Consider the following 25,017-nt stretch of genomic DNA (forward strand, 5'->3'; position numbering starts at 1 on the left):
TGATCATTGGCAACTCTTTTTTATGGATGCTATAGTTAATGTTTGTCATAATTGAATTTTCAGATCACCATCTGCTTCTAGTCTACCCTTTTGATGTTGGTTTGAATAATTATTCACATGCTTTCACGTTTCAGAGTGTTTGGCTCACTAATAAAGGTTACAGAGATATGATTCTTCATTGTTGAAAGGAAAGTGGTGATATGTGTAGTAAATTTAACGGTCTTGATAATTCCTTTACTAATTGGAAAAAGAACAAATTTGTCATGTGATCGATAAGAAAAGATAGTTCATGGCTAGAATAACATCCCTAAAAAAAACTACAGGATGCCAAATGGCTCAGTGGTTTGTTTTGGTTAGAGAATTCGGTCCAACACGAGTTGGCTCATATTCTCTATAGAGAAGAGTTAACGTGGTTTCAAAGATCTCGTGCCCAAAGGAACGAATATTTATGCATTGAGCACTGCTATCTGCAGCGAAATAAATTATCACGAACCTATCGTGAATTCCTTGCCACCATTGGATTTACTTTAGCAGAAATCATGTGTGAGAACATGCTACAATAACTTACAAAGCATTCATGAGGTTCTCGAGGTGAACTATTTTGTGAGAAGTATCATTATCCTTGTGCATTATATACCTTTGATGAAACAACTCATTCTTGTATAAGATTCAAAAAAATAATCATTGAATAATCGTTCATGCATGTCCTTCATGATTCCCCTCTATATTCATTCATTAGCATAACGACTAGTTTGAATAACCTCAAAAGTGGTGTATGATATGAGCTACTACTAACCATACATCACTTTCGAAATTACTCATTCAATTGGATCTTGTAACCTTTTTCGTGCCCAAACTTCGACAATGCTCATTTTATTGACAAAAATGCTAGACACACGAGTGATAACCCATTTAACACCTTCTCTCACTTAGATGAAAAACTAGTCCAAATTGTTCTAGACCAGAACTCTCTTATATGCAACTACTATGAGCAATTTAATTTAGACATATACAGTATTTCCTGTTAACAAAATTCACTTTAACGGAATCACTGTTATTTGATGACAGTAATAATGTCCGTTTCTTGTCAAAAAAATAAAATAAATAATGTTCGATTTAGTAAAAATAAATAAATAATGTCTCATTACTCAAGGTGTCCCTTCCTTGACAACAAGCAAGGGTACCCTTTCTTTGCGTCCCTTACTCTTTTCCTTCAATTCTTCTAACACTCCATTTGAATTTGAGCCCTTCTCATTCCCCCCTCCTTTCTTAGTAGAACCCTTCCTTGTTGCTAGCCTCTTCAATTCAGAGCAAAACCCTGTGATTTGACTTAGAATTTCCCTGCCACCCAATAAATTTTGAGCTGAAAATGTACTCTTCAGTTTTGATCTTCTATTACTTCTTTCAGGAGGACACTCTTTTGAATCATTCAACTCTTTCAAGTTGTCTCTTTTAGTGTTTGACTTTGACCTCAACAACGGCTTCTTTAGCTTGTTGGTCCCACCATCCAAATTTGTTACAGTAAAGTTTGGATTTTTATTCTCATTGTCTTCATCCATGTTTCTTGAACAATTGGGTCTTCTAGGCTTGTCACAATCCTTAACAGCTGAAGGATTTTCCCTAATACATATACAACATAATAAAATGTCAGATATAAATTACATCATTCTTAGCTTTAGTTTTTTAAGGGACTAAATCATCATTTTCGTTCCTAAATGTGTGACACGGTCTCGCTGTAATCACGCTGAAATTAAAAAACATAATACCTTTGAATGTATCATATTAGTAATTTTATGGATTAAACTGACTCACAGAAGGCACATTCGATGACCATAATAACACATTCAAAGATAGTTTTGTAATATTGATACATTAAAAAACTAGACAAAAAGCGATAATACATTGAAGGACCAAAATAGCTTTACTCTTTTTAATAGATTTGATTTGGTACCTTCGATTTCTATCCTTAAATGGAAGAATTTCAGAAAAGCTGGCCAATCTTAATAACTTTGCCTGCAAGAAAAATGAAGATAATTTATTTAGTAGATTCATTGCATAATTTTTAGTTTTTGGTTGAAAAGATTAAAATTTTAGTATAAGTAATGAGAAAAAAACAAAAATTGAGGTAGTAACCTTGGAATTGGTCGTGGTTGTAGTTGTGGGTTTAAGAAGATCTTGAGAAATCTTGGGATGTTTGCAATCTGCAAGTGAAAGAAAATTAAGTAACAGAGAAAAGCCATCAAAGAAATTGAGCTAGAACCTGTTGAAGAAAGCCTCACCTTGAGTGCAAAACCAGATTTCATCATCATCAACAAGAGGCTCATTGGAGGCAGCAGAGAGATCAACCCATTTGGGCGCGTCGAAGTTCTCGTAAGTATCATCATGAATGAAGGTGGAATCGATGTTGTCCCAATCAATGTTTTCTGGTTCCATCTGAAAAGTTAAAAAAAGAGAGGATAAGATATGTGAAATTGAAAGAAAAATATAGTAAACAAATTTCTGTTAATGTAATGATAATGGTTGAAACAGCCAAAGAGGTGTTGTTTTTTGAGAGCAAAAGCTTAGAATGAACAAATGAAGTTGTATTGTGTGGTTTCTATACTTCTGTAACGTTTGAAGCATCATAGTATTATTCACTTATGATGTTTTACAACAAATTCGACCGTTGGGACCCTTTGTTGAAAAATTAATTAAGTTTTTGATTAATATATTCAATGTAACGTTTGGGCTGAAATATCAAACGATTCTCTCTTGGACGTGGACCAGGAGAATGACTTTGTTAATAACATCCCTTTTTGCTTATACACTCCTTTCCCTTTCTATATTTTAGAGTATAGTGATCATTTTTTTCATCTTTGTTTTTCTCTATGGAAGGGAAACTCAATCAAGAAAAAAAAATGGTATGATAAGAATGATCAAAATTGCAATCATGTCTATGGTGTAAATTTTACCTATGCTAGTAGATATGTATAAGAAAATAAATTCATGATGAATTGGGTATGAACCTTAATGGATATACCTGCAAAAGCTAAGCATATATTTTCTATGTATATTTATCAATGCCAATGGGGCAACTCTTTTAAAAAAAAAAATCCAAAAGAAAAATTCAATGGGGTAACTGTTTCTTTACTTCTTTATGAACTTTTTCCTAAATATATTAATTTCATGGTGGTTGTTTAATTACTTTTGATTGATTTATTTTTTTAACAACAAAATAATTTTATTAGGCATAAAACACCATAAATACTCAACCCACAGCTCCGATGTAAGTAAAAGAGATACTCAACCCACCAAAGCAAACACCTTACACTAGGCATTGAGACAAAAAGGATTCAAATACCATTCAAAATACATTCCGAACAAGATCACTCTATTTATGTTCCATTTAACGATGTTATACCAAGGTCTACCAACTAAACACAATCTGGAACAACATCTCCCGACAGAACACCCCTTGTAGCTAGATTCCCCCTACTAGGAAGCCTTCCAAGAATTAATTGGCACGAAAAAATTTGAACATTTCGAGGAACCCAACTAACCCAAATACCTTTTCAACCCGGGGAATTAGTCACTTTAGTCCCTGAATGGGAGAGGATTCGTCACTTTAATCCTTGAATGAAGAGAAATTGCAAAACAGTCCCTGCATGGTCAATTTCAGGGACTAAAGTGACTAACGGAGTCTACATTCAGGGACTAAATTGACTAACGAAGTTTGCATTCAGGGACTAAATTGACTAACAAAGTCTACATTCAGGGACTATTTTGTAATTTATCTGCATTCAGGGACTAAGATGACAAATCCCTTTCGATTCAGGGACTAAAGTGACTAATTCCCCTTTTCAACCCACTTTGAATACCCACACTCAAAGAAGTAGGAGGAAGAAGTTTATCACACAAGGCGACATATAAGGACTTAACCGGAAAAGTATTAGAATTTTCGATGATTCAATTCCAAGAATCCGTCTCATTCTTGATCATAGGTGTTGATAGAAGAGCACTCCCACACATCATCTATCCACCTCCCCGTCTCACTAATAAAAATAAAAATACTTTCAACGTGTTATTTCAAATAGTAACCTCCACTCCCACACACCACACACCAAGACTTTTCTTTGCGAAATAATAAAAATAAAAACAATCACCCTCTTCTTGCCTCGATTTATTAATGTTATTTCAAATAGTACTTTACTACTTTGGTGGTGGCCTTAGAAACAATGATAGCTCATATTTTTCTGTCAAAAAATAAAATAAAATGATAGCTTATGTTTAGTGATAAGTAAAACATTATCTGTTTCATGTTTTATAGAAAATTTTAAAATTAATTTCACAGTGCACAAATTTTAAAGGTTTATATTATAGCATATCTCATGAATATTAATAAAAAAAAAGTATTGTTTAAAATCCACGTATATGTGAGTGACAAGTGTGTACAAATTAGATAATCATCCATCCAACTAAGCGATAGCAAAATGCACCTCATTTGCATCCCTGTCATGACTGCAACGCGATATGGGTAATATGAAATTTTGTTGTTGTGATGTTTGTTTTTTGGGGTGGGTAGGTTTTGCATGTACAAGGTACAGTACACATACATAGACAATGGACAATTTATACAAGAGAAAACGTGACAGGTAAAGCAATACAATATGACAAGGAACATTAAAGATGATGATGCATGCCTATAACTAAGGAAGTAGCTAAGTTAAAATAGATTATGGGTAATGTTAACCGGTGCTCCCAAGACACTGGTTAAGAAAGCAAATGTAGTAATTATTATTTTGGAACATGTGTTGTCAACTACTCAAAAGCATAAAAAGTTTTATTTTCATTTTAAAATTTCTATTTTTAGGTTCCTTAACCAGTGCCCCGGGGGCACCGGTTAACATGACCCATAGATTATTGATTCCATTGTCAAAGTGCATTTACTTGAATTAAAGTGATGTTTCGTAAAAAAAGAGTTAATTCAATGACATCAATACATAGAAAACATCTGTACTAGTATGAATTTTATTGCCGTTAAAGTTAGTAGGAAGGTTCGTGTTGCAAATAGCATCATTATTGTTTCTTGTATTGATCAATTTCATCTCAATAAAAGAGGAATTGTTTGTTGGTCTATGAAGGTTGCATCCAACAATGAATGAATAAATGAAAGGGTCGGTGGAGGTTGGCATTTACTACTACTTGCTTGACTGACAGACCAGCTAGTCTACTAAACTAGATAGGAAAATAATAGTCCGTGCTTTTTACGATTTTGCCCTTATTAAGGGCATTTTCGTCAATTGGTAAATGGACTCCCCTTGCCTATATATGTGTGAAAAGAAAAAAAAAAAAAAAAACAAAAGAAGTGGGACGAGAGAAACGGGAACGGGAGAGGAAGGGGGAACAGTGAAAGAAGGGTCGTCTTCTTCTTCATCAAAGAGGTGATTTTCTTATTCCTTCTTGAATCTAAGGCCATGCATGTCTCAGATTGAATGAGTTTTGTGCTTTTAATTCAAAAATTTAGGTTTTTGGTTTGTTTCTTTGCAATTTTGGGTTTAATTCATCTATGTGAAATTAAATTTCTCAATTTGTATAGTTTTGAACTATTGTGATCAGATTGTTTAGAAAGTAGCAATTAAGTTGTTGTGGGGTATGTTTGAATTGATGTTTAGTGTTTGGGTTAGAATTGATGTCTTTATAAGCAATAAGCTGTCAATTAAGTTGTTTTGCAGAAGCTTAAGTTGGAATACAAGTTGTTGCAGGTATGGTTATGTGTTCTTTATATTACCAATGCTATATTTAAGTTACCATATGAGTAGTTGGACTGATAAACTGTTTTGGGAGTTGACAGAATTGCTTAAATCATAATTGAGTTGTTTTAGAAGCTGACAGAAAGTGATTATGGAGGATTAGGGCAAGGGCAGAAGTGGATAAATTGTAATTAGGCCGCTGATTGGGATACAAGCTAGGAATAAGCTGTTTTTGGAAGAAGTTTGGTGAAACCCGTATTTGTGACAAGGCTCCACTAAAAGGGTAAGAACTCACTTCCTGTAACGTCGAATCAAGTGATTTTTGTTCTTGGTTTTTGATGATTAAACTGATTTGGGCTGTTTTTGGTTTAATTTGTGCTGAGAAGAAATATCAATGATTAGTTTCTGATGCAAATATGTCTCTGCAGAAGCTGTTTTTGTGTTTTAAAGGTGTTATAACTTTGTATAGCATATTTCTATTTTTTTCCCTAACTTCCGTGTGATGATTCTTTGCAAAACAGAGAGACATTTCATGGTGCACTGAGTTTTGCGGCCTCACTTTCCCACTTTGGCTGAATCTATAGGTACTGACTTCAATTCAATGTCTTTGGTGAATTTAGATGACCAGCAAGTTCACTCCTTAATGATGATGAGAGAAATAGCGTGTGGAGTTGTTGTTGGTCGAGATAGAAAGGTTAGATTATAGATATATAAGAAGTTAATTATGTTTTTACTATGAAAGTTCAATAAAATTTGACTTTGGCTTTCTTCTATGTAATTGATTTATGTTTTTAGGGAGGAAAATCATCAAGGATTGTGAGTAGTGTATTGGCTCTTAAATCCTATAGTGAATGGAAACAAACTGGGGCTAATGGTGTATGGAAATTTGGTGGTACTATCAAACCTGCAACCACTGCAAAATCTTGTGAGAAAAAACTGATAAATTTTCATTATGTTGGTGATTGGTATAATCAGGACTACACGGTTAGTTATTGCCTTTCATTTAAGTTTCATTTTGAGGGTTACTTCTGTCTCTATTTTTTTGAATGTGCCTGAATTTGCATTTTCATTTTTCATAACAATGATCGAACAATGTTAATTTTTTTTGTTACAAGTTCATTTCTTCTTTTCAATTCTAATGGAAAGGTAACATATTTTATATGTTGCTATTGTGTGTAAATTAAGATTGAACTGTGATCTGAATTTTGCTAAGTTGGCTTTTTATCTTACTGAATTTCTGGTAGAATAGACGTTATGGAATCTCAATCTAAACTATGATTGTATTTATTTTGTGGGGATGTTGTTTTGATTTCTCTACCAATTTTAGTAGAGTTTACACTGAATAGAAACGGTGTTCCTTTCTGTGCTACATTAGGTGACTCTCTCAGTGATATTGATTGCTGCTGGAGTTCTCATAGAAGCCCTTGGATATTTTTCCTTTGACTTTTTGGGTATAGCATGGCTTTCATTTCTGTTTTCTTCCAGGTGATATGCTGATATTTTGTTGTGCATAATCCTTTAAATGGGGTAATAGATACTGTAACTGTGCGTGCTTTTTTCATTGTGTTGCCTACTCTCCTATGCAGACCATGTACGTTGTGCTGGTGGAAGAATCTGGCACTGAGAATGGACTTTCATCAGTGGGAATCATGTTCTACAACAGTTTTTTATGTCTTCCATTTTTTATGTTTCTTATTATAGCCACAGGTGAGCATGCTTTCATTTACATTTCATGAAATTGTAGTATTTACTCGCATCATGACAATTGCATTTTGTATTGTTGTTAATGTTGAGGTTGATGTTGGTAGTAGTGAGAGTTGATAGATGGAAATAGAATATAATTGAAGTTTTACTTTTCAAGCAGTACACTAACCTTATTCAATCAACATAAGTGTCTAGATATCCTGCTACAATGATGATTTCAGTTTCTTCTCTTGTGAGCATGGTAAGTTCTCAGTCTAAGATGAAGTTTTAAACCATGGTAGTAGAAACCATGGTAGTAGTAATGATAACGATCGGTTGTGTCGCTATTCTTGATATCTAGCTCAAGATGTCTAGATATCTTGCTGCAATTTGTAGTATGGGAATACTTTGGCCTTTTACTTCAATCCATGTGCAGATTTGAATAATGATATATTACCTTGCATCCTCTGTAGATTTGTAGTATGGGAATACTTTGGCCTTTTACTTCAATCCATGTCTTAACTATATTCATTGTTAAGTATCTGTTCTATTGGCAGATTTGAATAATGATATATTACCTTGCATCCTCTGTAGATTTGTAGTATGGGAATACTTTGGCCTTTTACTTCAATCCATGTTTTAACTATATTCATTGTTGTTTAAATGCTTCTTCAGGGGATTCACTAAGATTAATGAAGATCTTCCTTTCAAATAGCTCTTTTCTTCTGTCTTAAATTGTAGTAGCAACATTTTTCATCATGATCTTCCTTTTGTATCTTTTACATCTAATGACTAATCTATTACAATTTATACTCCAAAAAAAGATAGGACATGATGCTAAACCTTAATTATCAATTGAGAAGCCATGAGAACACTGTCATTTTTATTACTCATCCAGACATGTCCTCTTTCTTCTAAAGAATGCATTTTTAACTTCAGGGAAGTGGTTCTTCGAATGAGCCGATAAGAATAATTAGTTCAAAATTTTAAAGGCTCAAAGAGGTTACAACTTTATGCACGGTTAATACAATGCTTGACTTGAAAGAAAACACCAATTGATTGCATTATTTGAAACTTCTCTTTGCTTGCTTATATGTCACTTCTTTCAGTCCTAAAGTGTAGAGTTGATTCATGTTAAAGTCATGTAGCAAAAGAAAAAAGGGATTAGCAAATAAACTGATATTAGGAGTTTATTAAGATTATGTTGATAGTTTTAGTTTAGTTTCTTCTTAATATTTCTTGGAAGAGAGGAACTTTGTTGAAGATGTAGGCCTGAGCTCTTCTAGAAAATTTTACTTATATTTGAGTCCGGAGGGTGTTTTTCAAAGAACTTCTTTTATTTTTTCCCCACTTTTTCTTCATTAATCCCTGAATTTGCAGGCCTGAACTATAAAATTTACATGATAGAAACAGAGAGATTGTGTATTTCTTTTGCAAGCTGAGGATGTTAAAGAGCTAATTTCCATATTAGGTCTCGCTTTGATTTTTAGATTTCAGAGGATCTTAACATTAACATTATTATTTTGAAAATCATATCCTTTTTTGGGAATCATTGTTACAATGAAAAATAGTTTTGAGTTCATCATGTATAGATACTATAGTAAGCTCAGAAATCATTATAGAGTGACAAATTGATTTTTGAAGTGAAACACAAGCACACTGAACCAATACTGCCACATCTTTCTGTTATGATGTAGCTTTTGATAAGTGATCTGAATTAATTTTTGGACTTATTGACCAAGTAATTAGTATTGTTAATTAAATTCTAAGATTTGTTTCTATGGATTTGGTTCTTTTTCTTTCAAGAAATACTGAATGAGTGAAGTCATTATTTGATGAAGCTGATATGTTGCAGCAACTCAGTTTTAGATAGGAGATGGGCTAATAATTTCTAACATCATTTCCAGTAATAAATATTGCTATATCTCTTAAAGCATTTAAAAATTATCAAATCCCGTTATAAACAAAGTTAATGTGTCTGTTTTCATCTCAGTCTCAGGAGTAGAACCAACCTTCTTATGGATTATGCATACACTTCCTCCATACAAATGTCCTTTTTTCTTTCAATGTATAAAACAATCATTATCAATTGGTAGACTGTGCAGGTTGACTTTGGTGTTTTGGTTCTGAATTTTGATTATATTTAGCCATCAAGTAATTACTTATATATATTTTTTTATACTATGAAGAAAAATCAATTTAATGAATTTTGTTAACTTGCAGACATATGCAGCACAGGGTGGGCCTGAGTTCTTCTTCATTGTAAACATCCAGGTTAATTAGTAATCCTTGGCTTAGGTTGTTCTTAACATAAAATTTAGCATGACACTGATTTAGACGTTTCTTTGAACCAGGTTCCAGGTTCTACAACATATAGCTTGGCACTATACTATATGATGAACACTCCTGAGGAAGATGCTCCTTTGCTTGATAGTTTTATCAAAGGTGACAGTGCCTTCAGAAATTCAAGATTTAAACTCATACCATACATATCTAAGGTTAGTAAAGTAACCAGTGACTGTCGTTCTGCACTCTGAGGTGCATCTTAATGGCTCTTCATATAAAGTAACTGGTGTTTTGCCGAAAACATCTTTTCATTAGAACATGTTTTTCCAGTGGTTGGCTTGAATAACATGTTTTAGCAAACAATGAACTTTCAGGATAATCTGTCTTTTGATTGTGTTTTATACTTCTTATAATGCCTTTCATGTCCATGTGTATTAGATTAAGATAAAATTTGTTTGAAAGGGGGCAACATTTAGGGGGTACCGCTATAGGTATTAGGTACCATAGGTCAGGATGTTAATACTGCAATTTGTAGGAAAGAATGACTTTGTTTTTTCTGATTGAAATTATTAAAAAATTATTTAGGTAATTTTATATGTTGAACTTTATAAGTCAGTAGATTTTTACATTTATTTGTATTCCCTCTAAAGATTATGACAACCGCCTCAGAACTTCGAATGAAGATGTGAAAGCTTAACACCAACATGATTGAAGAGACCAGAAAAATGAAAGTGAAAAGGATTGACAACAATAAAGTGGACATTTCTGCTACACATGCTGCAAAAGGTAACCAAAATATCATTCATTGTTCTGCAACATGAATTTATTTTCACAGGATGAACTCCACAGTTCTAAGTTGAATATTTCTGGTTGCAGGCCTCTCGAATACAAAATTTGAAGATCTTCAAGAATTTGTAACTCTTACGAAGAGTACGTGACCTGGTATATATTTTTCATCAACCCAGTTGGAGTGGTCTTATGACTTCTGCTTGCTCTACCTGTAATTGTTTATTGGTAGTCTATTAGATGGAATTTGCCTCTCTTATACTAAAATTTATGGATTTAAATTATTCGGAGATACCTGCACAACTAAGCACTCTTTCTCAATTTAATTGGGCAAAAGGAAGAAGCTAGAAGTTAGTAAGTGATAGGTACCAAAGTGAAGTAGCTGACAAGTTATAGGGAGATACTTGTGTTTCTTTAATTATTAGTTTTGATTTAATTGTTAGCTGAGTTTAGTAGGTTGCGGTAAAACCTTGGATTCTAATAAAGCTATTTTTTCATTGCTAAAATCTTGATGAGATTTCTCTATTTACTGCACAAAAGGTGAATATGTAAAGGGAAAGTAGAAGGGAAATATTAGCATATGTTAAGGAATAATTGTTTAGACAATCTTGATCATAGTTATAGCATACATAAAGCAAAAAAAGTTATGGGTGATGAATATCATTGTGATCATGTTCTGCAATGGTTTTAGATGTTATGCAACAAGAAGGTTTGGAATTTATTCGGTGATTTGGAAATTGATTAAGGATGTTAATTGTTTTTCAGACTCATGGAGTGCTGAATGTAGTGGGCTAGGGGATCTAGATGCCCTTGGGAGCTGTGATTGCAAGGTACTTGAAGAAGTTCAAATCTGCAGACCCTGCTTGGTTTCACCTTCATGTTACCTGCCAATCAGCTGCCTATATAGTTGGTGTTGCTGGATGGGGTACCGGTCTCAAGTTTGGCAGTGACTCGGCTGTTGTTACATATTCAACTCATAGAACACTCGAGATCATCTGCCTTGGAGCCCTTTAGGTATGAGATTACATGTTCATGTTCATGATTTGTTTACATGAAATATTTTAAATTGCATACGCGGTAACTGTTGCAGTTGTGTCGCGACAATTGATATTGCCGAAAATCACATTCAAATACAGCTGACCCAACTTCAACTGTTGTTGATGAGTAGTTTCTTATACTGTAAACTACTAATATACAAGGTTTTGAATTGTGGCTGTGGAAACTGTTGCAATCATTGATATTGCAGAGAAACACGGTAAATATGATTGATGCAACTTCAATTGCTGTTGTGAAAATATAAAAAAGCAATGTTGATGCACAGCCAGATTGCGGTGTCGAAGTTGTTTTTGAAGCCTTGCTGATATGCCTCTTTTCAATGCTACGTTATGCTGCTAATAATTAAAATGAAATTGACAGAAATTTCTGCTACTGAATACAGGTTTTTGCTCTGCTGTTGAGGCCAAAAAAAGATCACAAATTCAGATGCTACTGGAACCTTTACCATTGGGGTGTCGGATATGCAACTACAATCATCAACATCATCAACATCTTTAAAGGGTTTGAGACATTGGAGGTGTCTACAGCAGATCGCTACAATAACTGGAAGCATGCATACACCGGCATTATTGCAGCATTGGATGGCATTGCTGTACTTTTGAAAGCTTACACATGGATCATTGTGATCAAGAGGAAGAAATCAGAGAATAAGTTGCAAGGAATGAATGGTATGAATGTTATATTACAGTTCTTCACAAAAAACAAATACAATAGCCACTAATAGTTTTAGACTTATAGCTCTTGATGCTTCCTCTGAAGTTGAAAATGCAACAAAGCCAGATCCTCTGCTGACACCATTTGGGTCTCGCATAATCTGAAGTATTATTGGTGAAAAGAATTTAATTGGCCAACGTCTGCAGCATTAAAAAATGAATAGACCGACACAGATATCAGTTAAAAGAATAATAGTGCACGCCTTGTACGAAGTAATTGTGCCAAAACTCGGAGAACATTTCCTTGAGTTTTTCATCAGTAGTGAAATCATCCAGGTTCTTGAAATACAAGTTCAGACCTTGAAATTTGTCTACTACAGGTAATGGATATGGTTCTAGGGTGTAGGGTACGGAGATAGATATAGATGCTGGATTTTGGCTTATGAGTTTTGGTGTTAGACCTTTTTTGTATATTTTGTTGCATGAGTTTTTGTAGTATACTCTTGGATTCTGATTTTTAGATTATTCTTTCATAGCACAGTGAAATCCTGGAGTATGGTTTTCGCCATGCTATTATTCCAGTGGATACTTTGTATCATTTACATACATAATTGTATTTTTTATTAAATTTTTATCTTGATATTTCTCTCTTGCTTCTACTTTCATATTCCTCTTCTTATGTTCTCTTATGTTGAACAACAACAGAGAACGGGGTTTTAAAGTGCAATAACAATGATTGGTGTTATGAAGTATGCGATGACTGGTGTTACGAAGTATCACTGTTAAATATGACTAATACATAGAGAAAAATATTATCCCATTGACATTATAGGTTATCCTCTCTAGGGTGCCAAACTTATTCAGATCCACCATCACAAATATTCGGATTATGCGACCTTCGTTCTCGAATTTACGAAAAATGGCAATGTTTCGTAATTTGAACATCTCTCCTTTAGAGCAAATTTTTTAAAAAATACGTAATTTATCCCGTGCGAAGCACGGGTTTGTAACTAGTAACGTTTTTAAAAGAAAATACAGTACGTAGTTAGTTAGTTATAAGTAGGCCAACCACATCAAATAATTAAACAAATTTCTTTGCAACCAGTTACCTAATGTATAGATTAGATTCAGCAGAATTAATAGGAAGAAATAAGGCTAATACTCTTATGCATAATTTGTCACTTTGACAATTTGTTGTCATACTATAGTTAATTTTGCATTCAAAAAAGAAAGCACGAGTTATATTATAAAATTATCATTGATATGAGAAAAATAAATAAAAAGGAAGGTTAAATATGTTTGAATTATCAAGGAAGGTTATATAACATTGGCCAATGAAGATGTGCCACATAGCACTTCACATTATGTTTTCTCTTTTCTTTTTAGACCTTCCTATATGGCACACCTTCATTGACCAATATTATATAGCATTGGCATCCCAATGGCACACAAATGGTGTCCGAATCAATCGAGTGGCTGGGATCATAATTTCCTAGTAGATGACTTGCCAACTAATGCTGTGAGTTAGGTCTTTTTTCGATCCCCTATTGACTTAGATGGTCTGATATTGTAGGGTACCGAGACATTATATGTTTCAAAATGTCTAGTTTATTAAATAAAAATAATTTTACAATCTTATTGTCTTGAGATGGATACAAACTGTATTAGTATTGTCAATAACAGATAATAAAATATCAACGAGTTGTGTTTAATAAAAGAGGTCAAACTCCCCCTCAAAAACAAAAAAAAAAAGAGGTTAAACTCTACATGTTGCTTGGAGAAAAATCAATATTGAATTTTGACGATAACACATATTTAGTCCTTTAAAAAAAAAATATTTAGAATATACGATTAAGACTATCCTTTAATCTTAAAAAAAAAAAAAATCCTTTAATGCAGGTAACATATGAGAAATAGGTTATAAACAAAAATAACATGAGAAATAAACTTTAACAAATAAAAAATAACATGAGAAATAAATAAAAAATGTAGTGAAGTGAAGGCAAATGAGAAAGTTTAGTTGGAGTAATAAATAAATGGGTCATGTTAGCATAAATTAAGGAGCTTAAAATGGAAATTAAAAATAAATTTTATATTAAAAGTATAACTTTTACAACTTTTAAGATATTGAATGCACAAGTTCCAATAAAAACTTTCTACATTTGCCTTCTTAACTTATACTCCAAGGGCACAAGTTAACATTTCCCTGAATAAATTGGTGGCAAGTGAGGAAAATTAAGTGAAATGTGAGTATCAAAAACATTTGTATGAGATGATAAATGATCTTTAAGTATTTTTAATTTTAAAAAAGAATAGTAGTAATGTCTTCTATTACGATCTTATCCATATTCAATTTAAAGCAGGATTATTAATGTTTGCAATTGCGTAAATATTCGACAAAAAATGTTGTACAATCGGATAATTTTTGAACAACTTTTTAACTCATTGTCACATTTTATCAAATGTACAGATATCGTATTTGACTGATGCCAAAAACACATAAAGCGTGTGGTTCCATTCCACTGTGATCGAAAACCAAATCCCAAAGGACTTATGATTCTCAAGTTGAAGAAGCTGAAGGACAACCAAAGACGAATTAAATTTCAATAAACACACTCTCAGTCAGTCACATTTATTTATTTATTTATTTATAATCATCATTCATCTTAATCTTATCGATTCATTCATTTCCCTCCCTCTTTCTCTTTCTCTTTCTCATTTTCCATTTCGGAAACTCCGTTGTTTGTGTCGGAGTAAGACAGAGACGACAGAGAGAGGGCGGGCATGGCTATTGCAGCGGCTGCTGTCGTGGTTCCACTAGGCCTGCTCTTCTTCACTTCTGGCCTCATCGTTAATTTCTTTCAGGTTTGTTTCTTTGGATTCATCATCGACATGGGCTTTTCTTAACTAACCAAACATACTTTTGTTTCTATCAACATGCAAATCTTGTCTTCTGTTACTTATACTCTTCAATTTGTTGCTTCTTCAACTATGTTATTTGCAACTATATGTTAAAACCCACTACCCAACTGATTCAAATCTGAAATCACCCAATTGGGTTCTCCTCAATTAGATCTTTACCCAGTTATGCGCTTATTTGAACTTACCTGATGATATACATGTTTACTAGACTGTTTGGGAGAGCTTATCTAATGATATAGTGTATATATTTATTGTTCAACTTTTGGAACACCCAATATTGATTTAGAGGTTAAAAATTCATTTTGACATGTTTTTGAGTAGAATTGATTCTAACTTGAACTTAAAAATTGGAGCTTTTCTTTCTAGAATTTTACATTATTGTATCTAAACATAAATCATTTTACCTTCAACTTACTTTTAGTTTGCTTTGATTATATCCTATCTTTTGTAGCTAATAGCATATGAGTGCTTATGTGATAAGTTGTTTATCAAAACAAGGCTTAATTGGTACTTCTTTTGTGTGTTTTAAGTGCTTGAATTGCTTTAACAAGTTAAATTGATCTCTTTTTTTATCTTGTCTTAGGCAATATGCTACGTGCTAGTAAGACCGCTGTCGAAGAATTTGTACAGAAGGATCAACCGGGTGGTGGCAGAACTGTTGTGGCTGGAACTTGTTTGGCTTATTGATTGGTGGGCTGGAGTTAAGGTGCTTAAACAAATTCTAATTTTTCCGGAATCCTTTTTATTATTATTTGCACTTGAAATAGACTTTGCATTTAGCTTGTAGCAACGATTCATAGAACTCTAGGAAATTATATTATTTTGCCATCTTTCCTAGAAAATCATTAGCGCTTTCATGAAAACAAAACGAAAAACTACTTATTTGAAAGTAAAGACTTGTGAACTGTAATTTAGCAGTTTATTTGTTCATTTGGATTAATCTTATCTTTCATTTGGAACTTTCTGGCTCCAGGTCGAAATATACACGGACCGCGAAACTTTTAGTTTGATGGGTAAGTCTTTTGTTAACCTATGCATTTGGCACTGGGTGCTTTGTCTCCTCTTTATTTTTTTCTTCTTGCTTGTGTGTTAGTCTTTTGGGTAGGAAAACTGGACTTGCTGTGAACACCTTTTCTTGTATATTGATTGCCAGATTCTATTTTGAATTTTTCAGGTAAAGAACATGCACTTGTCATATGCAATCACAGAAGTGATATTGATTGGCTTGTTGGATGGGTTTTAGCTCAGGTGATTGTTTTATTTGGTATGACCTTTTTCACTTTTTCAACGCAAGAAATTTATGAAATTCACTGCGTATGCTCCAGTAGCTTATATATCATTTAAAAGTACGTATAATTTGATATTATCATAACAGGACAAAAGGACACTTCTTTACTCTTATGTGTGGGCTGTTGTATAATAAGTTTCGGTATTCATTGACTTGCTATTTTCTATCTGTGCCAATGTTATTTATCTGCGATTCAACTGCTGAGCTTTTATTCAACATGATCAAACAGCGTTCAGGTTGCCTTGGCAGTACTCTAGCAGTGATGAAGAAATCGTCAAAGTTTCTGCCGGTATATGCTTCACTGTGACTTTTACTTTTGAAATGAAAATATAAATTGATTCTTCTATTCACTCAATCAGATGAAATAACAGAATGTACACTCTGCAGTTTAGGGGTTCTTAGTTGTTAGAAACGTTGACACATTTCTCTTTCATATCTTGTAATTGCTCTCAGTTATAAAATACTTATTGTTAGCTTTACAAGTAATTAATGCCGTTGTATCTAGTGAATTTTTTATTTTGGAACAACTTATCTAGTGAAATTTTGGTTGTAACTTACCTGCTTGGAAGTTACATGTAACACTGGTTTTTCTTATTAACTATGTATTATTCTGGTTCATACTTATCACCAGTATAACTATAGAACTGTAAAGTAATATTTTGTGCTTGTGATATTCAATTATTTTCATCAATATTTGGATATTTGCTAACTTCTACATATGCAGGTAATTGGCTGGTCAATGTGGTTTTCTGAGTATCTTTTCCTGGAGAGAAGTTGGGCCAAGGATGAAAACACATTGAAAGTATGAGTTACTGATTTTTTATTCTTATGGGTCATGCTCATAAGAGATACATGCTTGTGGTTGTTATAATGCTGTCTTACTCATGCATATATTTTTCTGTCATACAATCTGTTTGATTAAATTGAATCTCATTCAAATATTTCATCATTATATTTCCAGTCAGGTATACGGCGGTTGAATGATTTCCCTCTTCCATTTTGGTTGGCTCTCTTTGTAGAAGGAACACGTTTTACAAATGTCAAATTATTAGCTGCTCAGGAATATGCAACCTCCACTGGATTGCCTGTTCCTAGAAACGTTTTGATTCCTAGAACTAAGGTGAAGTATAATTTTATATTCTTTATTTACCTTACTTCTTCCTGTACTGTATCTTTGAAATACTGGAAGCTATGCTGCATGGACCATTCAATGTTAGCATCTACTGACTGCTTGTAAAATTTAGCAGAATCTTGATGAAATTATGTTACCATTGTTCCAATCTAAATATGTTAGTATTGCTACGGCTGGCAAGGGTAGCTAAAGGGTAAATTCAGATTGGTTATCTTGTGGATAACACATCTGTTGGTCAATAAATGAAATGTTTTGAGTTCGAGGACTATAAAGACACTAACATACATAGGCTTACACAAGTTATTCAAATTCAGTTGAATTTGATTTTTTGGGGTACATGTTTAACTTTTTTGGTCATCCCTCCCATTTTTTGCTGCAGGGAGGGGTACATGATTAATTTGATTTAGTGACTGTAAATGAGCTCCTTTTATTTATTTATTTATTTCAGATTAATTATTGCGTACATATTCTATTTTTCGTACATCTCGTGTAATCGGTTACTGGACACTTTTTTTTTTTAGATTTTAACTAAGCTAAATTAGAAGACTATTTGTGATGCTTGCATCATAAGGTTTCTGGTTTTATTGTTGCGTAGCTGTTATGGTGCTTCTGAAATGTACATGTGGGGATGTGATCTCATATGTTATGGGTTTGATGAAGAGTTCTGGAAAGGAACAACGGGCTTTGATGGGTTGAGGTATCATTGCAGCACAACTGTGGGAAAGACTACAGTCAAGGTTTTGCGTCCATGTAGATCAGGCATGGATAAAAGAATATGCTGTGAATCTTAGATTGCAATGTTATATTCAATGCAAAAAGCCTAAATAATTAAAGTATTATAACCTATGGTACATGAATAAGGAAGGCAATTCTATTTTTGCTACCAAAGTAACAAAATCTGTAAGGGATAGGATGAAATTCTAATAAACCTAATTAGCATTAAAACTAGCCAGCCCAACCAAAGTTAATTAAAAAAGAAACCCCTAAATACCTTCAGGACTGAATCTTCGTTTTAGGGTGCGTTTGTTTCAGCTTTAAAAAAAATAGATTTTGAGTTAAAAGAATCTAGAGATTTTTTTTTAGAGATTTTTAAAAAAATCTAAGAGCCCGTTTGTTATAGCTTTTTTAAGAAAAAAATCACTTATTTTAAAAAAAAAATCACTTTTAAGAGTTTTGCATCCGTTTGTTACGGCTTTTAAAAAAAATAAAAAAATCTAAAAACAGCTTCAAATGAGAAGTTGTTAAGAGCAGCTTCTTAAAAAATAGATTTTTTTTAGAGGAGAGAGAAAATATTGTTTAAAAAATTGAGCTAATTTTGTAACAAAAAATCCCTTTTATATAGTTGTATTCAAACAAACTAGATTATTTGTTTAAAAAAAGTGATTTTTATTACGGTAAACAAACGCAAAATAGATTCTGATTTTTCATAAAATCTCTAAAATATAATCTCTAAATTATTTTATGTCAAAATCACTTTTATTTTAATCCGTAACAAACGGGCCCTAAAGCTATTTCTATTTGTCTAATATCATAAAAATCATTTTTTTGAGATTTGAAACACTTACACTTGAGTTCCTTGCATTAAGAAAAAAATAGATTTTGGAAAAGCTACTTGAAATAGATTTTCATTTTGAGGCTAAAATTGATTTTTTTAGCAAAATGGATTTTTTAAAAATCTCAAACAAACACAACAAAAACTAAAAAAGTGATTTTTTACTCAAAAAAATAGATTTTTTTCAAAAAAAATCCAAAACAAACAGGCCCTTAATAACCTATGGTACATGAATAAGGAAGGCAATTCTATTTTTGCTACCAAAGTAACAAAATCTGTAAGGGATAGGATGAAATTCTAATAAACCTAATTAGCATTAAAACTAGCCAGCCCAACCAAAGTTAATTAAAAAAGAAACCCCTAAATACCTTCAGGACTGAATCTTCGTTTTAAAAGAAATTTTATTGACATTAAGAACCCTAATATGTGATTATAATCTAGCAAGGTTTTTGGAAGGTTAAAGCCAGGCATTTTATCCCAAGTGAATGAAAATCAGATCGTGTGATCTATGTAGTAAGCCTGAATAATGTAATTGTTCGTAAATGGTTCAATGCTCTACTTTGTAGCAGTTTCAGATGGGTAGTTGCAAGGGGCTTGGTAGAAATAGGTTACAGACAAGTTTGGGTATATTTGATTGGAGCAGCTTGCTTGCATTCATCTTTAATGATGTCTCTCTCTTCCCATGAACTTGTGTGGGACTATTGTGTTTATTGTCTTCAAGCATTTTTCCTAAGGTTTAAGGTTGTTGCCATTTTTAATATGGATAGCAATTAGGTAGATTTTCTTTTTGCCATTGTTTTGTCTCTCTGATGTTTTCTGTATTTCCTGTATTGAAAGATATCTTATTGTTTCACATTTCTTCTTATTTATTGGATCATAATAGGCTGTCTGCTAGCAATTATATCAGGCCTGATTGTTCTTTCCTGTGACTTGCTTTGAAATACTCACTCTTTTTTCTTTTTTCAGGGGTTTGTTTCGGCTGTAAGTCATATGCGATCATTTGTTCCTGCCGTTTACGACATAACAGTGGCTATCCCCAAGAGTTCACCTGCTCCTACAATGCTAAGGCTCTTACAGCGGAAACGTTCAGTGGTAAGCCAATCAAAATCAAGTTTTAGAAATTAATTCATTTTTGATACTTTAATTCTTTCTCTGCCCGTATTTTATCAGGTACAGACACATCATATTTTGAAAGAGAGATAATGTTATTTAGACAACAATTTTGTTGTCCAACACCATGCGTGTGCGCCCACACACACAGTGCAGATATGATATATTTTTTTTATTAGTTTTTCTGACTCAAATCAGTAGTTATAAGTGATGTATTTTTATACGGTGTCAAATTCTTGTCAACTATTAGATGTTCAAATAACGTCCCTCATTTTGAAATCACTACATTTGAAGACTTCATCAACATGATTTCCAATCTTCCTCCTTCAACGCCTTAGATATTTTTATTTATATAATTTCTTGTTAATTGAAAAACTTTAACTCAATTTTACCACCACAGGTGCAAGTTCATATCAAGCGACATTTGATGAATGAATTGCCAGAAACAGATGAAGCTGTTGCTCAGTGGTGTAGAGATATATTTGTGGCCAAGGTAACCTCTGCATGAAGTTCTTTAATGTTCTATATTTTTCTTCTCTTCTCTTAACTATTAATTATGGTATTGTTGAGTTTTTTCAGTGAACTTAATCAGTAGTAAATTTTGAAAAACTGTTCATCTTATCTGCATGCACTGTAGACTAAATTATATATTCTTGTGCTTCGATTTTTTGATAATATATACCATTTTTTTTTACCTCCGGGGCATCAGGATGCATTGTTAGACAAACATGTAGCTGAGGATACTTTCAGTGATCAAGAGCTGCAGGACTCTCGTCGACCAATAAAGCCTCTTGCGGTTAGATACTTCCTTGATATGTCTTAACTCTTTAACATTCCTATTTATTTGTTATTGTTTTGTCTTGTACCCTTTTTCATTTAGATGTTTTTTTTACTAATGATCCATCAATTTCATGTGTGGAGCAGGTAGCTCTATCTTGGGGCTTTGTGGTTGTTGCAGGCAGTGTTAAGTTCCTACAATGGTCTTCATTGCTATCATCATGGAAGGGCGTTGCATTTTCAACTTTTGGTTTGGCAGTTGTTACTGGTCTCATGCAAGTCTTGATTTTATTCTCACAGGCAGAGCGTTCAAACCCGGCCAAGGTAGCCCCTGCAAAGCCGAAAAACAAGGAGGAACAACCCGAGGCTATAAATGACAAACAACAGTAGATCACGCATGTGTTTGTTCAAACCAAAATCATGCATAGATAGGATTTTGGTGAACTTGAAGTTGGCGTTTATGTGCGTTCAACATTCACGTAACACTAATTATTTTACCTTTAAAATCTACCGTGGTATGTCTTCAATTCTTACGTGGTATTGTATTTGTGTATGTTTAGTTTTCAACATAATTAGGATAAAACTTTCTATTGATAATCTTGGATTGACTAAAAATATTCTTCTTCATCCCTTGTTTTTCATTTGGATAATTTTGCTATTTAACAGTCCTGAATTCGCACGCTGTCTTTACTTTATAATCTACTCCGATGGCTATTGTCATTTATTCGACGAGTTTGTGTCTAGTGTTGACTTTGAACATTGAAACCGGGCGCTCTGCCTTGATGCAGAAGCTATTAAGCTAATGTGTTCCACGGCTCTAAATCTTCCGTGGTTCTTGACATTCCTGGCAAATCCACATATATATCAGCTTAAGGTTTATTATTTCCAAAGTAATTTAGTTGTGGTAATTGTTAAGTGAAAAACAAGCTTATGTTACTGGAAGATAAGACAAAAGCTATATACGTTGCCATAAAATGTGAATGAGAAGTGCATTAGTGGTGACAGTCCACGTGAGGCAACAAGGTTTAATGACTCATAATTTTTCAAGGGCCCCTCATAATGGGAAACACAGGAGCCAATCAGAGTGTTTTGTTTGAAGGTGGGGACAACAAAAAACCTTAAAAGATATGGGCTTCAAGTTGGTGGCTCGGGTGGGCTTTGCTCACTTGGGTTTAATGATGATGTGTCCAACCTGCAATTGATTGATGAAAATTGCTTTTCTGACATTGAAAACTTCACAATGACACAAGTAAAATACTTAAATGCTCCCAACGGTAGTTAACTACCGTTCAGGAACTGGCAGCAGTTAACTACCGCTGGACCCAGCGGTAGTTAACTACAACTGAAAAATTGCTTTTTTGTTCTCTCTATTCGCTTTCATCCCTCCCATCTCTGTTCTTCATTTTCCAGCTTTCATATTCAATGTGTTTGGATATACTTGCTATTTTGTTCTTCATTTTCAAATTCTATCAACTAATAACACAAAAATCGTAACATGATTATTTGCAGATTGTGATCAGATCTCATATATCAATTATGGAGAACCATCATACCCAAAAGATCTAATCTGCTACTAATGAATCACCATTTTTTTCATATTGCAAAAGAACATAAAAAAAAAACATAAAGTTATTGAATTTATGAAAGATCCATCAAAAGGGTGGCAATTTTTTTTTCTTTCATAAACCCATTTCATAAAAAACAAAGTGAGAAATTCAGCTTGCAGATCAAGCCAATTCAATTCAACAGTATGAAAATTAAGCTAAAAAAACAACAAAAGGAAAAACAAAAACAAAAGCCGGTAAACGAGGAAAATGAAGAACAAGATAACAGAATAGAGAGAACAATTTTTCAGCGGTAGTTAACTACCGCTGAGTCCAGCGGTAGTTAACTGCTATCAGTTCCTGAACGGTAGTTAATTACTGCTGGGGGCATTTAAGTATTTTACTTGTGTCATTGTGAAGTTTTCAATGTCAGAAAAGCAATTTTCTTGATTGATGTCTCCTCTCAATTCTCATGCAGAAGACTCTTCCACCAACATGAACGTAAGACAGTTTTTATTCATTTTTTAGAGTCAGGACCTGGATATAATTGCTGGTTCGATTGAAGGCTCCGACATGACTTATAACTTGAGTAGGACCTGGATATAACTGCTGGTTCGATTGAAGGCTCCGACATGACTTATAACTTGTAAGTCATGCCGGAGCGTTGAGGATCATTAGTTAAACTGTCGAGATCTAGGTAACCTGTGTGTAATTCTTACCTGTATAGACAGACCGGTTATGCATAAAAAATATAGCATCTTTTTGTAATTTTGATTCGATTTTGGAGCTAAATTTGATTTTGAAATGTTCAAGTATTCTCAAGTTGAATTGATTAATATTGATTCTAATTAGTTTGAAGTAGAAATTTGATTAATTAATTTGAAGTAGAAATTTGATTAGGGGTTGAGGCTTCTATGGTATGACTGACAACCTTATAAGTTGTGTTAAGTAAAGTTGTCAAACTTGAGAAAACGTGTTCTAACAATCAACATGTTTTTATACTATTTGCATTTGACACTTTAGACTTTCTACGATGACTGATTTTACCATCTAAAAAGGTTCAACGGCGCAACATGCTGCTCGCTTGCCTTCTATTCATATGTAATTAATCATTGATCAGTTGATCTATCATTTAATTTCACTTTCATTAATTTTTGGTCTCAAATTTATTGTTCAATTTACTTTTATATTAATATATGTAAATTTAATCACTTCATATTCAACTTACTTTTAATTTAATTTAGTTTAATTTTACGAATTCCATTTTTTTTTTCAAAATTGATTTTTACATCTGGCAGAACCAAAAACAAACTCAAAGAATGTCGGAGCGAATTCACAGCCAACTGAGAATTTGCATCTAATGCCTCATGTACGAAAATTAAAATTGACCACGATTTTAGGGATATTTTGATCTATTAAATTTTTGTGGGGTATGAGGATTAGATCTAGGGTATCTTAAAAAAAAAATCTATACACAGCCTCTAAAAATATGGGATCAAGAAGCTAGTGATCAGTTGTTTCTTGAATAGAGATGAAAGTGTTTTAATTTACTGAAACAAAAATAATTATAATTGAAAAAAAAAACTTGATTTGATTCATTTTAACATAAAGTAAAATTAATTTTGTCATCGTGTGGAATGTAAACCATTATATGTAAAGTCTAAATAATTTGGATGTTAGTGTGAACATGACAAGATTAAACATCAATTCAGTGTTAAATCCCATTCATGCATGTATTTATGAATGGACAAAAAGTAATAATAATAATGTTAGAGTGGGTAACAAAAGCTTGATATTCAATCTTAACCAGGCCACTGTGTTTTTTTCTGTTTTGTTTTGAACAGAAATTAACTATGCCACTGCTGTGTATTCAGGTACTTTTATTGTGTTGTTTCCTAGCACAAGCCTGATAGGTATAAGCCTCGATCACTTTATATATATGAACAGTGAATTCAATTAAACCTAGAGAGCGAGAAAAATGATGTCACAATATTGTACCAATAGTAACTCTCAATCATCATAATCATAATAATATACTTTCAATTAATTTCCACCTCTCTTCCTAGCTAATAATATTAAGTGTCACCAACTCTCTTAATTTACTAGACCCACCAAATTGAACCTTTTACACTCTTTTGGTTTATTCTTTCATTCAATTTATATCTTTTACACTCTGTGTAATGTATCTTATATTTTTTAAAGTTAATATATTTTCTTTAATTTTAAGTTAATTTCTTACACAAAGCTAATAGGAATATTAGTGCCGTTTGTTTATGGCTTTTCCTATATCTCTTCATGGGTAAAATAAAAAAATGTTAGGTAAGATATTATAGAAGTTTTATTTTATTTTGATGAGATATCATAGAAATTTTGAAAATACATTTAAATTAAAAAGTAGATTAAATATTCTCAAAATTCTAAAAAAATTCAAAAATTATTTTTGATATTTTTGAAAATAGAATCTCCATTTTTTTTCTTCATGATTTCTCTACCACAAAA

At 32.9% G+C, this 25,017-nt stretch overlaps 3 protein-coding genes across 10 annotated transcripts; 2 read left to right on the forward strand and 1 right to left on the reverse strand.

Annotated features, from left to right (window-relative positions):
* Positions 1-975: 975 nt before the first annotated feature.
* Positions 976-3,547, reverse strand: LOC146909849 (uncharacterized). The gene is made up of 4 exons (XM_085730732.1): positions 2,280-3,547; positions 2,134-2,201; positions 1,952-2,013; positions 976-1,620 (listed from the first exon to the last, which is right to left on the reverse strand). The coding sequence occupies exons 1-4, from the start codon at positions 2,431-2,433 to the stop codon at positions 1,149-1,151; spliced, it is 756 nt and encodes a 251-aa protein (XP_085586858.1). The 5' UTR covers positions 2,434-3,547; the 3' UTR covers positions 976-1,148.
* A 1,790-nt stretch (positions 3,548-5,337) lies between these two features.
* Positions 5,338-12,833, forward strand: LOC146909850 (uncharacterized). Of its 8 annotated transcripts, XM_085730239.1 has the most exons (13): positions 5,338-5,420; positions 5,712-5,741; positions 5,893-6,012; positions 6,251-6,423; positions 6,525-6,713; positions 7,316-7,436; positions 7,622-7,674; positions 9,636-9,686; positions 9,767-9,910; positions 10,349-10,484; positions 10,575-10,640; positions 11,250-11,498; positions 11,923-12,833. In XM_085730239.1, the coding sequence occupies exons 4-10, from the start codon at positions 6,331-6,333 to the stop codon at positions 10,385-10,387; spliced, it is 690 nt and encodes a 229-aa protein (XP_085586365.1). In that variant the 5' UTR covers positions 5,338-5,420; positions 5,712-5,741; positions 5,893-6,012; positions 6,251-6,330; the 3' UTR covers positions 10,388-10,484; positions 10,575-10,640; positions 11,250-11,498; positions 11,923-12,833. The 8 variants fall into 8 exon arrangements, with proteins under 8 accessions (XP_085586365.1, XP_085586364.1, XP_085586372.1 ...); XM_085730238.1 differs by lacking the exon at positions 5,712-5,741 and having other exon boundaries at positions 5,360-5,420; XM_085730246.1 differs by lacking the exon at positions 5,712-5,741 and having other exon boundaries at positions 5,360-5,420; positions 6,350-6,423.
* A 1,857-nt stretch (positions 12,834-14,690) lies between these two features.
* On the forward strand, positions 14,691-21,601 carry LPAT2 (lysophosphatidyl acyltransferase 2). The gene is made up of 12 exons (XM_085730247.1): positions 14,691-14,814; positions 14,956-15,058; positions 15,699-15,821; positions 16,089-16,128; positions 16,290-16,363; positions 16,633-16,692; positions 17,128-17,205; positions 17,365-17,523; positions 20,054-20,179; positions 20,598-20,690; positions 20,907-20,993; positions 21,122-21,601. The coding sequence occupies exons 2-12, from the start codon at positions 14,978-14,980 to the stop codon at positions 21,362-21,364; spliced, it is 1,164 nt and encodes a 387-aa protein (XP_085586373.1). The 5' UTR covers positions 14,691-14,814; positions 14,956-14,977; the 3' UTR covers positions 21,365-21,601.
* Positions 21,602-25,017: the final 3,416 nt, after the last annotated feature.

Source organism: Medicago sativa, chromosome 7 (genome assembly GCF_051527215.1).
Source record: "Medicago sativa cultivar Bolivia chromosome 7, Bolivia_mono, whole genome shotgun sequence".
Classification (NCBI taxonomy): Eukaryota; Viridiplantae; Streptophyta; class Magnoliopsida; order Fabales; family Fabaceae; genus Medicago; species Medicago sativa.

Coding starts and splice junctions, on each gene's coding strand:
- LOC146909849 (XM_085730732.1), bottom strand. CDS start 2,433: ATGGAACCAGAAAACATTGATTGGGACAACATCGATTCCACCTTCATT. Junction 2,202..2,279: donor AATCTGGTTTTGCACTCAAG/GTGAGGCTTTCT, acceptor TTTCACTTGCAG/ATTGCAAACATCCCAAGATT. Junction 2,014..2,133: donor CAACCACGACCAATTCCAAG/GTTACTACCTCA, acceptor TTTTTCTTGCAG/GCAAAGTTATTAAGATTGGC.
- LOC146909850 (XM_085730239.1), top strand. CDS start 6,331: ATGTCTTTGGTGAATTTAGATGACCAGCAAGTTCACTCCTTAATGATG. Junction 6,424..6,524: donor TTGTTGGTCGAGATAGAAAG/GTTAGATTATAG, acceptor TTATGTTTTTAG/GGAGGAAAATCATCAAGGAT. Junction 7,437..7,621: donor GTTTCTTATTATAGCCACAG/GTGAGCATGCTT, acceptor AATCAACATAAG/TGTCTAGATATCCTGCTACA.
- LPAT2 (XM_085730247.1), top strand. CDS start 14,978: ATGGCTATTGCAGCGGCTGCTGTCGTGGTTCCACTAGGCCTGCTCTTC. Junction 16,693..17,127: donor AATCGTCAAAGTTTCTGCCG/GTATATGCTTCA, acceptor CTACATATGCAG/GTAATTGGCTGGTCAATGTG. Junction 17,206..17,364: donor AGGATGAAAACACATTGAAA/GTATGAGTTACT, acceptor TTATATTTCCAG/TCAGGTATACGGCGGTTGAA.